The 17,500-nt window shown below is 43.3% G+C and overlaps 1 protein-coding gene across 3 annotated transcripts in view; it reads left to right on the top strand.

Annotated features, from left to right (window-relative positions):
* The window catches only part of Lmo4 (LIM domain only 4), a 16,531-nt gene extending 12,553 nt beyond the window's left edge, over positions 1-3,978 (top strand). For all 3 annotated transcript variants that reach the window (XM_057793520.1, XM_057793522.1, XM_057793521.1), the window contains exon 5: positions 3,163-3,978. In XM_057793520.1, the coding sequence (XP_057649503.1) occupies positions 3,163-3,171 (9 nt within the window). In that variant the 3' untranslated portion in view covers positions 3,172-3,978. The remainder of the gene's footprint in view (positions 1-3,162) is intronic.
* The last annotated feature ends 13,522 nt before the right edge of the window (positions 3,979-17,500 follow it).

Below are 17,500 nucleotides of genomic sequence, written 5' to 3'. Positions count from 1 at the left end.
CCCACAGATGCACACAAAACTGAAAACATTTATCTGCAGATAGAAATTCAGCAACCTTCCGAAGTCTAGGGGAGAATACTCGGCCTTTGTGTCTTCTGTAATGTATTTTCTTCTTGCTGAGTGGGGAAGGACACTTGCTTGGAAATTTTTAACTCCAATTATGCTGCCGTATTAGAATGCTTGTATTTGCTCCTCTCCCTCGCTTAGGTTTATGGGGCAATTTAAAATGTTTTCTTTATTTAGTGAGTGTTAATTACATGAGATTGTGCAGTTTTACAAAGTTTCCTAGTAGGGGAGGAATACAGAATAGCTATTTAAGAATCAGAATCTTATTTTTTTTTTATTACAGATTAGCCAGTTACCTCACCTGGTGTGTAGAGTCTTCTTTAAGCTCTGCCAGCACCCAGAAGGACTTACAAGTTTTATAACTTCAAGTTTAATGAAGTCAGTCTATAGGATATCGCTAAGGGCAGTGAATGAGCGACACCAGTATTTTGAGAAACTCACTTTGAACTTGAGGCCAGGTCATTTATAATTACAGAAGTTCCCCAAATAAAATGGTGGATCCCATGCCCCCTCCTAATGTAAAAGCTTTACACTCCCCCAGTGTATGTCTTAACTGGCTATGTTGCTGGCTTAATGCTGTCTCTGGACTTAGTAAATTATTTTTTTTTAAAAAAAAAAGTATTACAGCTTATTCCAACATGCTTGGTGAGAAGGGTAGAGTGAGGAGGTGGGAGGGGTATTAGGTTGTGAAGACGGAGCCCAGACAGTGACCATGTTAGGACTAAGAGCAGAGGGCACTTTGGCATGTGAGCAGGACCCCAGCAGCTCCTCACTGAGTAAGAGGACGTCAGTGATGGGGAGTAGGGAAGTGGGAAGATGGTCGGCTTGTGTTTACAGGATTGCCTGTGTTGTACCTTTCACGGGAGGTGGCTGCTTTCCACACTTTGGTCGGGATGAGAGCTGTAGGGTGTTCATAATGGAACGCAAAATATGGAGTAGGCAGTGAAGGAGAATCTGCTAGCGTATACTTTCTTTATGTTGGAAGGTGCCTCCCTCATAAAACAGAGGGAGACAAGTGGCCTTCAAAAATTAATTGCACATAAAAGACATAAGGAAATAAAACTTAGGGAGATGATCGTGCCGGGCACTGGTGAGGCATTGGGTTTTGGGGGGTGGTGGTAATTGAGCACCTTTTCCTGTTGGCATGAGCGTCTCCCATTTTTGTCCTTGGTGTTTGCCTCCCTGTGAGCACGGCCCGTTCACAAAGCGGTTTCCGTCAATCAAGGCTGTGGGCAAGCTGAGTGTGGGCCGGAGAGGTTCCAACGAGAGGGCAAGAGGGAAGACCTAATGAAAATGCGCTTCCTAGGGGAACACAAGCTGCCTTTTGGAGAAAGCTCTAAAGTGATTTCCCCCAAACCCTGTGGCGTTTCCTTTCTACGGGAGATGAGATGAGATGAGGAGGAATGACAAATAGTTCCATTTTATTATTTTCTTTTCTCTCCTCCATGTTTGGGGGTGGAGAAAAATTGGATACTTATTTTGGCCATTTTCTTTCCATTCACAGAACCAATCACATGTGAGCGCAGGGTGCATAGTAAATACAGTTAGCCTCTGTCTTAAACACGATGAGTTGAGGACTCTTCTGGCCTTTGACATGCAGTTCAGGTGTCCCCTTGTATGGGAAGCATCAGTCACATCCTCTGACTCCTTTAAACGTTTGCTCTGAAATGTGCTATTCAGTTACCGGGTTGCGGCCCTGGCTTTTGTATGTTCTGAGGAAGATAAGTTTAAGCTTTTCAACTGAAATCTCATATTGCCTGAAGTCTGGATCCAGTGACGTTTGAAGACCTTCACAGTTTGATGGTTTCTGTTATTTGGAGGAGGCTTGGCCAGTCCCAAAACTACAGTGCTTTCTACAATATTAGAAAAATCAGAAATTGGGACTCGTTTTATTTCCCTGTATGGATAGATTTCTGCCTGCTCTGGAATTTTTTCTTCCCTTCAGAGGTGTGAGGAGACCTTCTAGAATATTCTCTGCTTTAGTTGGAGGGAGAATTCGCAAAGCTTTCCGGGTTGCATATCACTTCATGTCTCCCCACAGTTACGTAATTGGTGTTGTGTGTGTCCATCGTAGAGGACATTTGATGCTCATTTATTAAATATGCTTGCTGGCTGCTGGCGCATCTTTGTTCTGGACAGACAAATTACCTTTCTCACACCGAGCTTCCACTCTGGGGAATTGAGCCTCTACCACTTTAATTAGCTTGGAAGTGGGGGTTGGAGACTCAGGCTTTCCATAAGTTAGGGGAAGGGTGAAAGCAAGAACTTCCTGAGGTGCTCCAAATGTCATTTTTTAAAAAACGTCAAAACCTAGTAGACATTATTCCGTTTGGGTAATTGCAAGCAGACTCTGTTTGGCGGCTGTGCGCTGCTGTCTGTAACTTCAGATGCTGGAGTTAAGCGTCACATCGGTCTGTGTTCTTCAGTTCATCTTGGGTCATTAGCACGTCACATGTATTGATTTCTATGCCTGTAATATTTATGTAACATTTACGTGACCAAGGCAGGAAACTGGGAAAACGACACACCTGTACGTTTGAACATGGACTATGTCACACACGCATGCCCTAGAGGGAGAAGCCAGTGTGGGTCAAGAGGTGTGTGTTACGTGAAGAACACAATAATAATGCCATCTCATCCATAATAAGGGACACCTTTGTTACCCCTTCTTTACAGGGGAGGAAACTGAGCCAGTTTAAGTCACTTGCCACAGGTGACACAATTGAGCCCATACAACCCAAAGCTTCTTAGGAACCTTGCTCTGAATGGCCCTGTGGCTATTATAAAAGTCCAAGATTCCCCCCTATGAGGCGAGGCCTTCTGATCGATTACCTTTGGAGAGGAACTCGCTTTGCCAGGGTTCAAGGATGGTAGACGCCTATACGTGAAGCTTCTCCGAGTCCATTTGCCATCTTACACGCTCTGCTAGTGAAACCCCTTCTGCTCTGGAGCAAGGCGCACGGAGGTCACAGTTGGAAAGTAATTGAACAAAAGACAATTAGTGACCACAGAGACGGCCCAAGCTGCGCGGTTAGAGTCGAACACCTCTCCGGTTTAGCGTTTTTTGGCTAAGATGCCCGTTTCTATTTCTTGCAGGTCTGCTGAAAGGTCAGAGTGATGCAGAGTGCGTGCCTTCATCTCAGATTCTGTTCATCGCAGGTGGATCCCATGTGTCTTCAGTAGACAAGTCACCTTTGTAGCCAGCACCAGTGCCAGCTCCATGCCATCGCACCTTCTTTAGGCTTGAGTGCCCTTCCTGCATTTATTGGTGTATTAAAATGACTGAATATGGACATTAAGGACTCCATGAACCTGGGCTAATGGGAGACGGTAGCGGAAATGAAAAAAGATCCACGGAAGGACATCTTGGGGAGGGGGGAGGGTGCTTGGGGGGAGGGAAATGACTAATGAAGCTAATTAAAAGAAGCATTGAAATCTGCTTTCTTCCCTCATTAACAATTAGCAGGGCACCGGCCAGAGTTTGTACCCTGTGTTTTACCTTAACAACATTCTGTTTGCTCTTTGTATATTTAAGTGTTGTTATGAAATGTGTTTCAATCAAACTGAACATGAGTTAAAGGAAAAGAGAGATGTGGCTTTTGTGATATTATATCACGAACACTTTTATTGTATCTCTGTAAAATACAATGTATGTATGCATGTGAGTGGTCTCGTCCTGATGTTGCTACGCCCATGGCAAAGGTTAAAAAAAGAAAAGAAAAGAAAAAATTACAAAAAAACAAAAAAGGAAAAAAAAATCAGGCTCATAGCCGGTACTATGTAGAAAATTCCCCCGACTTCTAATTTGCTGAATGAAGAAAAAAAATCTTTTATTTGTGATATTTTCAGAGACATTTGCTCTAGTATGGTGTATTTAAATAATAAAAACTGAAAAGAAAAATATGCAACAGAGTTTGGGTTTAAGCACTGCTTTTTCCTCTTATGTATTTTGGAAAAATTTGTGATATTTTTGTTGTTGTTGTCTATAACAGACATTTAAATTTGGGGGTGAGGGTGGAGTTGATAACTGTATTTAGCTCCAAGCTAATAAAGTCGTCCTCAGATTATTTAACCATGCCATTTTAAGTTGAGAATGTCGTGGTAACAGCGGCACATGTCACCAGAGTCTTCGGTGTGGCTCCGTGACCGCTAGTTGGCTGTTTGAGCTTTGCTCTCAGTGGGAAAGCCTTGGGTGTTGGGCACAGGCGCGTGAACGACTCCAGCACAGCCATCTTCTCGCGTCAGGTTTTGTAGCTCGTGAAGGCGGTCACAGTTCTAGAGCCCTGTGTGTGTAACCTGAAGTCCCCTTAGTTGAGGGGCGATGGCGGTCTTGGGTGGACAAGGCAGCGTTGTCTGGTGAGCCCTGGGACTGCTGCCCTGCTGGAGCCTTGCTGCTTTTGAGCTTCTTTTGATGCCTTTTCCTTGTGTTTACTGCAGGAGGATTCAGCTCTCCTTTGGGCTTGAGGTAATTGCTGGCTCCTAGTTGCTAATCGGTCTCCCCCACAGTGCCTGCAGTGCCTACAGAGGTTCCTATGGAAGGTGTGGGGTCCCCTGCTTCAGTAGCTGCCCTGTTCCTACTGGACCTAGCAAGAGCCAAATGGGCCTGGATGCCAGGGTGGCCCTGTGGCTAACGGTTACATGAGGGCAGACCTCAGCTGCAGCCTCACAGGCTACTGACACCTGGATTTTCATGCTGCTAAGGCTGTTTTCCAAAAATAGTGTTTTATTTTGTTGGAGCAAAGCTCCTGATGAAGACCCTGCTAACTTTCTGCTTCCAAAGATCCCAAGTCAGGTGGGCAAGTTGGTTGTTGAAATGGCAGACCTTCTGTACAAGAATTTAAAGGCAGACTACTAAAGTGAATCATTTGCCTGTGTTTTATAATGTTTCATAAAAAGAAAATGCAAGGAGAATAACATGATAAATACATGTGTGTACACCACACACCCACACAACACACAATCTAAGGTGGATCCCTGGAGAATGTCTCTAAAGTTGTTCTGATTTGAACTCCTTCCCCCTTTTCCCTTAAGATACTTTTCTGAAAGGTTTCCGCCCGTTCCAGTGGGAAGGGGGAAGGTGTTCAGAGGAGTGCAGACATCTCCGTTTTTAGTGAAAGCATTCATGTCACAGGTGGTGTGGAAATTCAAAGGACGTAGCTAATAACTTCTAGTAATACAGTATGGCGTTCGGTGATGGGGAGGGCAAAGGTCATTCCCGCCTTTTAAATGAACTATTATATAGCTGGCTCCTCAAGCGCGGTGGCGTATTTCCTAACGAGCTCCTAAAAGCATTTCTTAAGTTGCAGACCTATAAGATTACAAATGTCACTCATGTTAGTGTAATCCACATGCAAGTGCTGCAGCAGTCTCTTTGATGTGCTAAATTGGAGAAGGACTAATGGGGCTATGAATATACAATAGAACATATTTAAGTAGTAGTCTTGCTTTAGGTAAAACACTTTCTCGAAACCAGAGGCATTTCAAACAATAAAACCCGACTCTAATGGAGATGCTCGATGTGGATAGACAGCTACTAAAAACACTCGGGTTTATCCTGATATGAGCAGCGTTGTGTGCAGTTCCTCCCCCAACCCCAGCGTTCCTTTGGGAGAAAAAGACCCCTGGGCTTACCCACCTTTCTTCCACTGTGCTTATGATGTGGGTGTGTGTTCTTCTGAAAGGCCTTCACATGAACCACGTCACCCAGCAAGACAGGCCCCGGTCCTTACGAGCATGCACAATAAAAATAAAAGCAAACATTACCGAGCCTCGCTGAACTCCTGATAAAAAATTATGTTTATGATACATATAAATGTCTCAGTCATGCAAATTGTCACCCTTGCTAATGGAACAATTCTGTGCGAAGATTGTCCTCCAAAGGGGTTGAACGTTGCAATGCATTTTTTTTTTAACCTGTCTGCCTGGACTTCCACATCCTGCAAAGCCCGGGAGCCTGAAGACTTTCCAAACCAAATCATTCCCCACAAGAAACTACTTCCAGCTCTTCTTGATTTATTAGGAAATAGTTTCAGCCGGACTGTTGTATTGTATACCACAAAGTGAGGAGACTGTGGCCTGGAAACGGTGCCTGTGAAATTACCAGCCTCTTAATATTAACAATATTTAAATTCTTTCTGCTGCTCTTATTCACACTGAATTTGAAACAACTAATCATCTAAAATGAAGCTCTTAAATTAAATGCCTTTAAATGTCAATATAGTAAGATTCTAATGTGCAGTACTGGTTACATAAAATATTTCTTAGGGTCAATAAATTATGGAACAAACAGTGAACCCAAGAGCTATCTATCAAGAACAGAGTGAAGAGTTTCCATAGAGTTTAAAGAATTGTTCTGAATTAAAAATGGTTGCCCGAAGAGACTTTCAGGGGCGGGGTAGGTGGGTGGGGGCGGGTGGAGGTGTGTGTGGGGGTGCATCCCATCCTGGGCCCTCACTTTATAAGGTTGTTGGAAACACGAATCCTTTACACGTTCGTGTTCATCTTGGTTGTTTTACCGAGACTCACCTATTGTCAGTCCAGCCAAGTCACAGGAATGCTTACTGCAGTTAAAAAGCAATTTGTTTCCACGCAACTGCAATTAAAGTATTACCAAGCAGCCATTTTAGATTGGCAGTTCTCTGAAGGCATGTTAAGCAGCCAGCGAGTCGCGCTTGGAGAGGCTGGAATCTGACTAGCGGCGGAGGATAACACCTTCCCCGACAGCGAGCACCTAGTCAGCTGGCATTTGTAGCCCTCTGCTTCCACTGTACACGCGCGGAGAGCAACAAGTCAGGACCGATTTTTGGATGATGAACTTGTAACTCACCTCCAGTGACTAGGATCGTCGGCTGCTCAGGGCGTGTTTTATGCGCATGCAGATGTGCGCACGCAACCTAGAGGGACTGTTTCCAAGTTCGGATTGATTCTGCTGAGAATGGACTGCGACTCAGAGGCCTCCAGCCAATAATGGACTACAGGTCCTGACATGTTACAGCTGTGTAAACAGGGCTGTTCTCCCCCTAAATCACGACTAATAAAGCACAGGATGAAAAATCGACCCTGGAAAGCCATGTAATGATTCGGTCAGAATGGACAGTCCACCCAAGTCCCTACTTTGCCGACCTCAACTCCCAGCTGATAGGGGAGTCTTAGTGGGTGGTGGCGGCACTACCGGTCTACCCCGACTTGCTGGGTGTAAACAGTTTCCTTGTTTCTTTGTAAATCTGAGTCCAGAATGTGAAATGCAGAGGTTTCCCTGAAGATCCGAGACACTGGCCTTAGAGTCTAAGAGAGGACATATTTCAGAAGCTATAGAGTTACTGCTGAATCTTAACCAGGTTGGGAACAATCACTAGCTAGTTCAAGCAGGAGGCGCCTCACCGGCCTTCAGCCCAGAAAGATCTCCTACCTGGAACCAAAAGGTTTACCCTCCCTAAGTTTCCAAACGCATTTTCCTGCTACGTGTTTCCCTATGTGTTGTTTGAGTTATCTTGTTTTATTTATTTATTTATTTTTGAGAAAACACTAAAGATGTTCTTCCTAAATTAATTGTTCATTTTCAGTGAATTGACTGTTTCAGAAACTGTAAAGCCACAGACTCTAAGGACAAAGTGAATTTCTAAATGAAGATTAACTATGGAAGCTGGGAAGGAAATTGATTGCTTGATCTGCAGTTGTTTGCCTTTTTCTTTAGAAGTTTGCTGGAGACGGGTGTGTCAAATTTTGAACATTCCTTTCAGGCTTCTGATTCAATTTCTGTCACCAAGCGTGGGCCTTACGGTTGCCATAAACCTCACAACTCTAGCTAGAATACTTCCTGTAAGAATTCCACCTTGCAATTCCATAGAGTTTTAGAAATGTGTTCACATTTACAGTAGACACACATGCATGTAGTCTCACGCAGCCTTCATGGTAGTCCTCTTACTTAGTATTCAGTTTTATGGGATGGGGGGTGTTCCTCTTTTGCTGTTGCTTTGTAGGCCGGGTGAGACGGGGGTCTTTGTTCTTTAGCCCAGGCTGGCTCCAATCTCATGATGATCCTCCTGCCTTAGCCCCCGATGTACTGGGATGACAGGTGTGTGCCCCCGTGCCTGGCTTGTATTACTCAGTTTTCTGGATGACTCATTTGAGGTTCTGAGAGGTGACTCAGCGTGCAAGGTGAGGGAGGGAGTGCTCACTGAAAGGCTAAAGTTTAAGAGAGTGTAAAAAGTTCTCAGTGATTCATGTTTACTGTATTGCTTCTTAGATGTGAAATTCATATTAAAAGTCAATAACGAACAGAATATCACACCTTTATGTAAGTGCTGGAGAGGTGGCTCAGTGATTGAGAGTACTTGCTGCTCTTTCAGAGAACCTGAGTTCTGTTCCCCAAGCCTGCACTGGGGAGCCCACAAATCACCTGGAGCTCTAGCTCCCATTCTGTCGTCTGGTCTCTGCTGGAAACTCAAGACACATGAGATGCACATACAGACACATCACATGCACACACTCCACATAGCATATGCATATACAGACACACAGACATGTACACACACCTACATGGTATATGTATGTACAAACAAACAAACACACATGCACATCACATGACATATACATATCCAGATACATGCATGCACATACATACACATAAATTTACACAAATAAAGATACAAAATAATTATGTGCAGGACGAATATATGTACTCGTTTGCCTCCATCTTCAGCGTGGTAAGGCCCCGTTTTTTTGTTTGAACTCTGGGCATTTGCAGAAAACAGCCTTCTAAGTTGTGAGAATCCAACAGCAATACACTTCCTCCTGTGGCCCCATAGATAGTTTCTTTTCCCTGAAAATATTAAGAGATTGTATTTTATCCTTCCCCAACCTGAAATATTAACTGGTGTAGATTGCTGCATATTTCAGCTTCACCGCTAAAAGAACATCTTTTTCAGCATTAAGGAATCCCAACTACCTTATCACAAGTAAGTATAAATTCATAATGACTCTGACCACAAATTGTTGCTGAGAAAAAGAAGACTTTAGGAATCATATTAGTTTAGACAGCAAGACGGATAAATATATTACACACAAACTAATAGATGGTATTTTTTAAATCTTCAGTTGAACTAGTGGTTTAAGCGATATAAAAGGCCAGTGAGTTATCAATCTCTTTAGCGTATGTGTGTGATTGTATACATGTGCATGCATGTATATATATATATGTGTGTGTATATGTATATATATATACATATACACACACATACATACACATACACACAAAGAAATATATGCATGAGCTCGCATGTGCCCTCACTTGGGTGTGGGTGTGTGGAGGTCAAAAGTCACCATTAGGTCTTTTAATTGATTCTCTGCCTAGTTATCTGGTTATTTGACATACACACAGAGACCCACCTGCCTCTGCCTCCTAAGTCTAGGGTTAAAGGGGTGCCACCACATTGGCCTTTGTCACCTTATTTTTGAGATATTTTCAGTGAGGTTTTGGCTGACTGGGTGTGGACAGCAAGCTCCAGGGCTCCTCTTCTTGCCTCCGAGAGCTGAGATTGCAAGTGTGCACCACTCTCAGCTCTAGATGGCAAGTGTGCACGGCCACACTCAGCTCTAGATGGCGAGTGTGCACCGCCACTCTCAGCTTTAGATTGCGAGCGTGCACCGCCACTCTCAGCTTTAGATTGCGAGTGTGCACCATCATACTCAGCTTTAGATTGTGAGTGTGGGTCCCTACTCTCAGCTTTAGATTGTGAGTGTGCGTCCCTACTCTCAGCTTTAGATTGTGAGTGTGCGTCCCTACTCTCAGTGTTTTACCTATGCTGGGGATCCCAACTAAGGTCTTCATGGTTGCACAGCAAGCACCTTAGCGCTCAGTATTAGCTACTTTTCTGTTGTTGTAATAAAATATGGTGACAAAGCAGTTTGAGGAAGAAAGGGTTTATTTTAGCTTATGGCTCCTGTCTGTCACAGCGGGGAAGGCGTTGCACAATGGCAAGGGCAGAAGCTTTGGTAATATTTTTATCCACACACAGGAAGCAGAGAGCAAGAGAACAGGAAACAAGCAAGGCTAAAACGCTAAGAGCCCACCCGCAGTGACACTTCCTCCAGCAAATGTGCACCTCCTAACGGTTCCATAACTTCCCAAACAGCACTGCCCACTGGTGACCAAACGTTCAAATACGCGAGCCTATTTCTCATCTGTACCTTTACACCACCTGCACTGTCTCCCTAGCTCAAAGTTGAATTATTACAAGTCCTGGCAAAGCAGGTGTGGTACCTGCAATCCTAGCACCCTGGATTTGGAACCCGGAGATAAGGGGAGCAAGGCCGATTTTGGCTACATAAGACTCTGTCTCTAAGTAAGTACACAAGTAAATAAATGTAAAAGTTATTGTGTATTTATATAAAATACATATACACACAGACATGGCAATTTTTATAGAAAGTTTTTACTTGTCTTAGCATATGTGGAAAGCATACATATGATGAGAAAAAACCAATATTTGTATTTGTTTTTTTAAGATAGAAGAGCACTGAAGTATTCAAATGGAACAGATTATACTTTTAATTACATCCAAACAGAATTCTAAGCTGATTTTTAAAAAATTTGTTGGCTGTTCTTCCTATTCTTTCATTAATTGCCAGAGTCCAAAAAGATATCAAGATTTGTAAATAAATTACTGTAACACACCATTAGATCCAAGCTGCTCTCTCTACAAAGAGCAAAATAGTAAAGGAGAAAGGCTAAAAGCATGCTCCACTTTAACAAAACATTCTTTGATGTTGTTGTAATGGTTAAGCCAAAAGACTTACTTTTATTGCACACACACACACACACACACACACGGTTCTCATGGGTTTTAGTGCCAAGGTACCACATCTCAATACCCAACATTTTCTTCATTTTTTTTCCTTGTAATATCTCACAACTCAATGGCCCTTTGCAGGTTATCTGTTTAATCTTTTATTCTATTATGTACAAGAGAAGAACATTAGCCAATATGTATTTATTTCAGTCTAAAGATTAAATTGCCCTTCTCCCTGGATACATATGGCTATACACATATCCCCTTTAAGCGGGAAGGTTCTAGAAAACATGCATAAGTGAATATACTTAGACATTCAAAACTGTGGAATAGTAAATTGGTGTGGGAGTTCCTTCTGTTTGTGTGTTGTTTTCATTGGTTAATGAATAAAGAAACTGCCTCGGCAGGGCTCTTGGGTGCCTTCTTGGCCGTAACTGCCTTGGCCTTTGCGTTCTCTCTCACATAAATAGCAAGACAGTCTGTATTTGTTATTAAATTATGTGCATATGTGAATGCCTGTATATATGTATGTATTCTCTGTGGGCAGCTGGTGCTTGCAGAGGTCAAAAGAGAGCATCAAATTCTCTAGAAACAGGCAGTTTTGAGCCATCATTAGGTGCTGGGAACTGAACCTGGGTTCTCTGCAAGAGCTGCAAGTGCTCTTAACCCCTAAGCCATCTCTCTCTGCAGCCTAACTGTGTATGTTTGCTCTGTGTTTCTTCTTGATTCACACTTGTGAAGTAGGAAGTCTGGGGCAGTAGGTAGTGGTAGAGAGATCACCACTGTCTTAAGGACAACTAATCCCTCCTACTGCTTTCTATAACATGGCCACAAACTGACGTAGATTTTAGTGTTTCTATAAATACCTTTCTTCCTAGTTAGGCTTTTTCTTTTTCCTCTCCTCTCCTCTCCTCTCCTCTCCTCTCCTCTCCTCTCCTCTCCTCTCCTCTCCTCTCCTCTTCTCTCCTTTCCTTTCCTTTTCTCCCTCCTTCTCCCTTTCCTTCCTTCCTTCCTTCCTTCCTTCCTTCCTTCCTTCCTTCCTTCCTTCCTTCCTTCCCTTTATCCCAACTAGACACAAGCTAGAGTTATTCATGAAGAGGGAACCTCAATTGAAAAAAAATACCCCCTACAGTGTTGCCTGTAGGCAAATATGTAAGGATTTTCTTGATTCGTGATTGATGGGAAAGGGCCCAGCCCACCGTGGGAAGTGCCACCCACCCCCTGGGCAGGTGGTTCTGTGTAGTATAAGCTCAGGCTTCTTATTAACTAACTCTTACATCTTAAATTAACCCACTTCTATTCATCTGTGTATCACCATGAGGCTGTGGCCCACCAGCAAAGCTCCAGCATCTCTCTCCTTCAGCAACTACATGGCGTTTCCTTCACTCTGCCTACTCTCTCTCTATTCCCTTCCTGGCTTTACTCTGCTAAGCCATTGGCCAAAATAGCTTTATCCATTAACCAATAAAAGCAACACTTATACAGAAGGACTTCCCACATCAACAGAGCGAGTTCTAGGACAGCCCAGGCTACACAGAGAAACCCTGAAAAATAAAACAACAACTGCAACACAATTCAGCTTATATGGAAGTTTCTTCTTCCTCCTCCTCCTCTGATTCTTCTTCTTTCCCCTCCCCCCTTGCCCTCTTTAAGTATTTATGGAGAAATTCTATCACAGAAATAAGGGGAGTAAAGAGACTGGTGAAAAATCTAATAAATTCTTAAAAAAAGAGAGATTGGTGAAAAAAACTGCTTGACTCTTGGAGTAAGGTTGAGGGGCTGGGTCTTGCCAGAGATCAGAGCTGAGCAGACTGTTTCTCAATGCTGCCCCACTCTGGGCCTCATTTCAATGGCTATATCTTATTTCCTTATTGTTAATCAAACTCTCCATCCGAGGGACCCGTGAACAGGTGCCGTTAGCGTACACGGTGACTCTCAATCCTTGTTGCTGGTGCAGAAAGCCAGGGAATGACTGTGACTTTAGGTCTCAGATACAGTGTTGTTGGTTTTTGAAAGTGGTAACATGTCACAGGTGTGTCTGGGGAAAGCAAAAGCCAGATGAAAATTGTAACGAAGAGCAGAATCCACAGTTTTTAGAGATGACTGGGGGAGCCATTGCAGCAAGACTTTCTCTTTCTGGTTTGTTAAAGTCTCCAAGACAGAAGTACAGACAGAAGAGGCAGAGGAGAGGTTTGTGGTTTAGAAGTGAGTGCATGGGCCTCATAAACTACCCTGAATTTTAAAGGTTAGGTGACCCTAAATGGATTCTGACTCTCAGGATTTTAGCCAGATCTTCCTTCATGGGAATGGATGGAACTGACAAACCTCCAGGCACTTCCTGCTGCAGGCAATTGGTTTTTAGCCTCTTTAAGTAATGAAACATGTTTAGTTTGTTGTTACTGTTGCTGTTTTTAAGAAGAAGAAGAAAGAGAACTCTGGCTGGTTTTGAAGCTCTCAAAAACCCTGTAACATGGACGGGCCAAATCAAGGTCCAGCAGTAATATTTCATTAGTAATTTTTCTTTGTTATAACCTCTATCTCTTCCTTCCTTCCTTCCTTCCTTCCTTCCTTCCTTCCTTCCTTCCTTCCTTCCTTCCTTCCTTCCTTCCTTCCTTCCTTCCTTCATTTTTCTGGCTTTGAATTTGATCTTCAGTAGGAAATCCAAAGGACTCTGTTTCTGGAATCCCTTGTTTTATATGCAGATGGCATGTTAATGAACTCATTACTGTGCATTTTATCTGGCTCTGGACACATTTGTGACATTATTTTTCAAAACAAAATGGGGTTAGGCAGTTGGTTGATTGAGCTTGAAAGGAATTGGGGCGTTCTCAAAATACCACTAACCTATTCCAGGTGCCTGCAAGCTGTCCTGTGAACGAACTCCTTACCTTCTTAGAAAAGGCGCTTAGATTTCTCTGTATCCCTACAGACATAGAACCTCCTGTCTCCCATTGTGTCCAGCCAGGCCCCATTCTAAGATGAAGGCGGGGGTTTCCTTCTGGGTCCTCTTTGCTGTTGTGGGTATTTGTGTGTTATTACACTAGACTCTGTTCCTTTACTGCCTTCCTAGTCAGAGAAGAGGCCATGGGTGATATGTTGTGATGATCCATCCTGGCCTACGAGGTTATAGGGAGTTCTCTGCTTTCCCTGTACAAAGGCCCCTCCCCTTTTATCTGAAAGCGTATCATAAGGCCCATATCGAACCGCTGCATGGGACAGGCCAGAACCAAGTCAGAAAACACTTGGAATCTAATTCCAGTCCTGAAGGGAAGTCAAATGGCAACTCTGATTAAATTTGTCTTTCTAATCAAATATTAGCCATGGGCTAATCATTTAATCTCACTACCTTATTTTGCCCATCTGTTAAATAGGAATTTACCGATAGCAGCTGTATTTGCCAGTGCATTACATGTAACTCATTAAAGAGAATGGGGCTGTCTAGTCTAAGGATAATATTCTCTGGATTGTGAATATGGACGCCAGAAGTTATCTTCTCTGATCTAAGATGTAGTTATAAGGTCTCCTGTCCACTTCAAAAATGTTTTTGGCCAGATTCTTGGCATGTCCGCTCCAGTGTATGCGTGTGTTGGGAGGTGATATTTGATCCAAAACAGTGGTAACACTCAAAGGATTTATTTGTGCTTTAGAATGTATTATGTAATTTTAAAATACATGGTAATAATGTTTTTGTCAGGCAGATGTTATGCTAAATTTGTAATTCCAGAAACTCAGGCCAAATAGTTGCTAGAAGGTAGTTCAAGAAAGGAATGAATGTCTATTGAACAAGCCTATGGACCAGGCCTGTGTGTGTGTGTGTGTGTGTGTGTGTGATTCCCAGCAGGCAGTATGAAGATGCTCCCATTCCCACATTAGCAGTGGGTAAAGCTGAAGTAGAAGGATTAACCAATTAACCACAGTTAATTTTATCGAGGTCAAGTCACTGGGCCAAGGTCACACAGCTGTTGTGTGGGAAGAGGCAACTCTGAAGCCAGTACCTTGTTAAGGTCCCCACAGTGTCCTGCAGGACAGCATCTTGGGAGTAGAGCGTAAGCACAGCATCCCCTGGTCTGCTGGTTTATGGTGGAGTTGGTCCTGTGTACTGAAAATGCCCGGTTACCTTAGGAAACATCAATCTAGCTATCTATCTCAGTTTACACATGAAAATGTAGGGTCTTCTTGAGAACACACTTTTGTTTTAAGGACCAAACATTTATTTTCTTTTGCATGACTGCTAGGGGGAGGAGTAAGGGATTAGCTGATAATTCAAATAGAGTTAGCAGCAGCTGAGCTCAGAGCTTCACTGATAGGCTTGTTTTGCTCCAAGTCCATGTGTGAACCAGACTGGTGTCCTGAAGATAGTGAGGCCTAACTCCATCGAGTCTCTGCTGCTTTGCTTGTGGAATAAACTGGGGAAAATGTCTAAATATTTGGTACTTTATGTCTTCATTTCTGGAGATCTTAGAGTAGTGACTTTCTTCTTCTTCTTCTTCTTCTTCTTCTTCTTCTTCTTCTTCTTCTTCTTCTTCTTCTTCTTCTTCTTCTTCTTCTCCTCCTCCTCCTCCTCTTCCTCTTCCTCCTCCTCCTCATTTTCTTCCTCCTGCTTCTTTTTCCTCCTCCTTCTTTCCCTTCCTTTTCCTTCTTTTTACATCACAATTGAGAGATTTAGCAAACCTTATTAGCACTGTTAAAATAAGGTGAGCCAAGCTCTGGATTGGTTAGCAAAATTTTTCTTTACATTTTCTAAAAATATCCCCAGTTGTGAGTCACTCTCATTTATCAAAAGAGCTCCACTAGATCTGTAGCTATTTTTTCCTTCATTTGCTGTTAGACAAACCTTTGGTTGCAGTGTATTTTAATTTCATTTGACCCACTTCACTCTAGGAAGCTTTGAATGAGTACAATCCCACAATCCCTTTTTGACTTTTTCCATGGTCCTTGCAGGAAACAAGTTAAAGATTGTGGGTGTTTATAAACTGGGTCTTCAAGTCTTCCTCCACATCAAGAAGGAGACTACACGGGAAAAGATAAATTTCAGAGGCCAGGGAGATGGCTCAGCAGGCAAAATGCTTGCTGGGCAAACCTGACAAACTGAGTTTGGGTCCCCAGAAGTGATATAAAAGCTGCAGACAGTAGTGTGTAACTGTAATCTCCATGTGATATAAAAGCCTCTGCTGGGAAATGAGAGGCAGAGACAGGGGAATTGCTAGAGCTGGGAGTTGCCTAGTCTGGCATTTGGGCAGTGAACAGAGAGAGAGCCTGTTGCAGCTGAGGTAGGTGTGGACCAACCCCTGAGTTTGTTCTCCGTCCTCCACATAAACATACGTGAGTGACACACATGGAGAAGAGAAAGATGGAGAAAGAGAGAAACCTAGACTCTAGGTTAGTACTCGTGGATACATGATCGCAGATTTGATTTTATACTCTGTATCGGCACACAATGCTGCCTCCATAAGGAGACTTTCTGGATTTCCCAAGCGTGTTCCAGGCTCCTCTCTAGAAACTCTCCATTGTCCACATAGACCATGCATTCCGGGAGGTCAGATCTTGTCTCCGCTGTCTAGGTGACTGCCTGGCGCTAAAGAATTTTTGTTGAATGATGGAACAAACAAATGAATGAGGAAATGAAGGAGTGATGTGTCACCTGCAGAATTCTGGGTCTGTTGTATTCTGAACCTCAGCTAACTTATTCCAGGCTGGTTGAGCTGCAATTTCCTGGTCCATGCGAAGGGGGACTCATAGTCTGCCTTTAGCTGTCTTCATCTTCTCTGGATTACAGCTAGTTCCTTAAAATGAGTTTTACCTCAGTGACCCCTGATGGACCATCCTTCATTTTTAATAACGTGAGCATCTTTCTGTCCTGGGAGCTATACCCTCATCATAGGAAACATGCCCCTTGTTACAGGTCAAAAACCAGCTTTCTAGAAAGCACATACTAGAGGCGGCCAGAGCCTCCCCAAACATATATTTGGACTACTTTTACAATTCATACTATTTTCTCCAATCCTGCTCTAGGGGTCCCTTTAAATCTTTCCTCTCGAACTGTGCAAAGAATCACTTTCTGTGCCAGGCAAGGTTGAAGAAAGTTTCTGAGAAAAACTCTTTGTTTTCTGTCAGGCAGAGGATTTCGTTTTTCTTATTTTATTTGTCTTAGATGGCCACCATGGTCATCAGGCCCCTCTTGGGACTGTCTGGAAAAGGTCACCTTAGTCATCAGTCCCCACGAAAAGGGGTGCTAAGGTCAAAAGAAATCAAAGAGTATTCCTGGGGTTAGGAGTCAGCTCAGCTGGTTTCCTGCTCACCGCAGTGTTGAAGGATCTGAGTTCTGCCCTCAGCACCCGTGGAAGAAGCTGAGTCTGCAATTCGTCTCTGTAATCCCAATGCTGGGCAGAGACAGGGGAGGTTCCTGGGGGCTCAGTGGCCAGCCTGTTTAGCAGAATCAGTCAGTTCCAAGCTTAGTGAGAGACACTGCCTCAAAACCATAAGGTGGAGAAGTGACAGAGGAAGACACTTGACGCTGGCCTCTGACTTTCTTATGCATATAAGCTATGTAGCTGTGTGTCGGCGTGCACACAAACAGGGACACACTCACGCACACACAAAGAAAGAAAATAAAGAGTTTTCTTTTCTTGAGCTGGGTTTTCAGT

Source organism: Chionomys nivalis, chromosome 18, assembly GCF_950005125.1.
Source record: "Chionomys nivalis chromosome 18, mChiNiv1.1, whole genome shotgun sequence".
In the NCBI taxonomy this organism is placed as follows: Eukaryota; Metazoa; Chordata; class Mammalia; order Rodentia; family Cricetidae; genus Chionomys; species Chionomys nivalis.
This window is presented reverse-complemented; position numbering and strand designations above follow the sequence as displayed.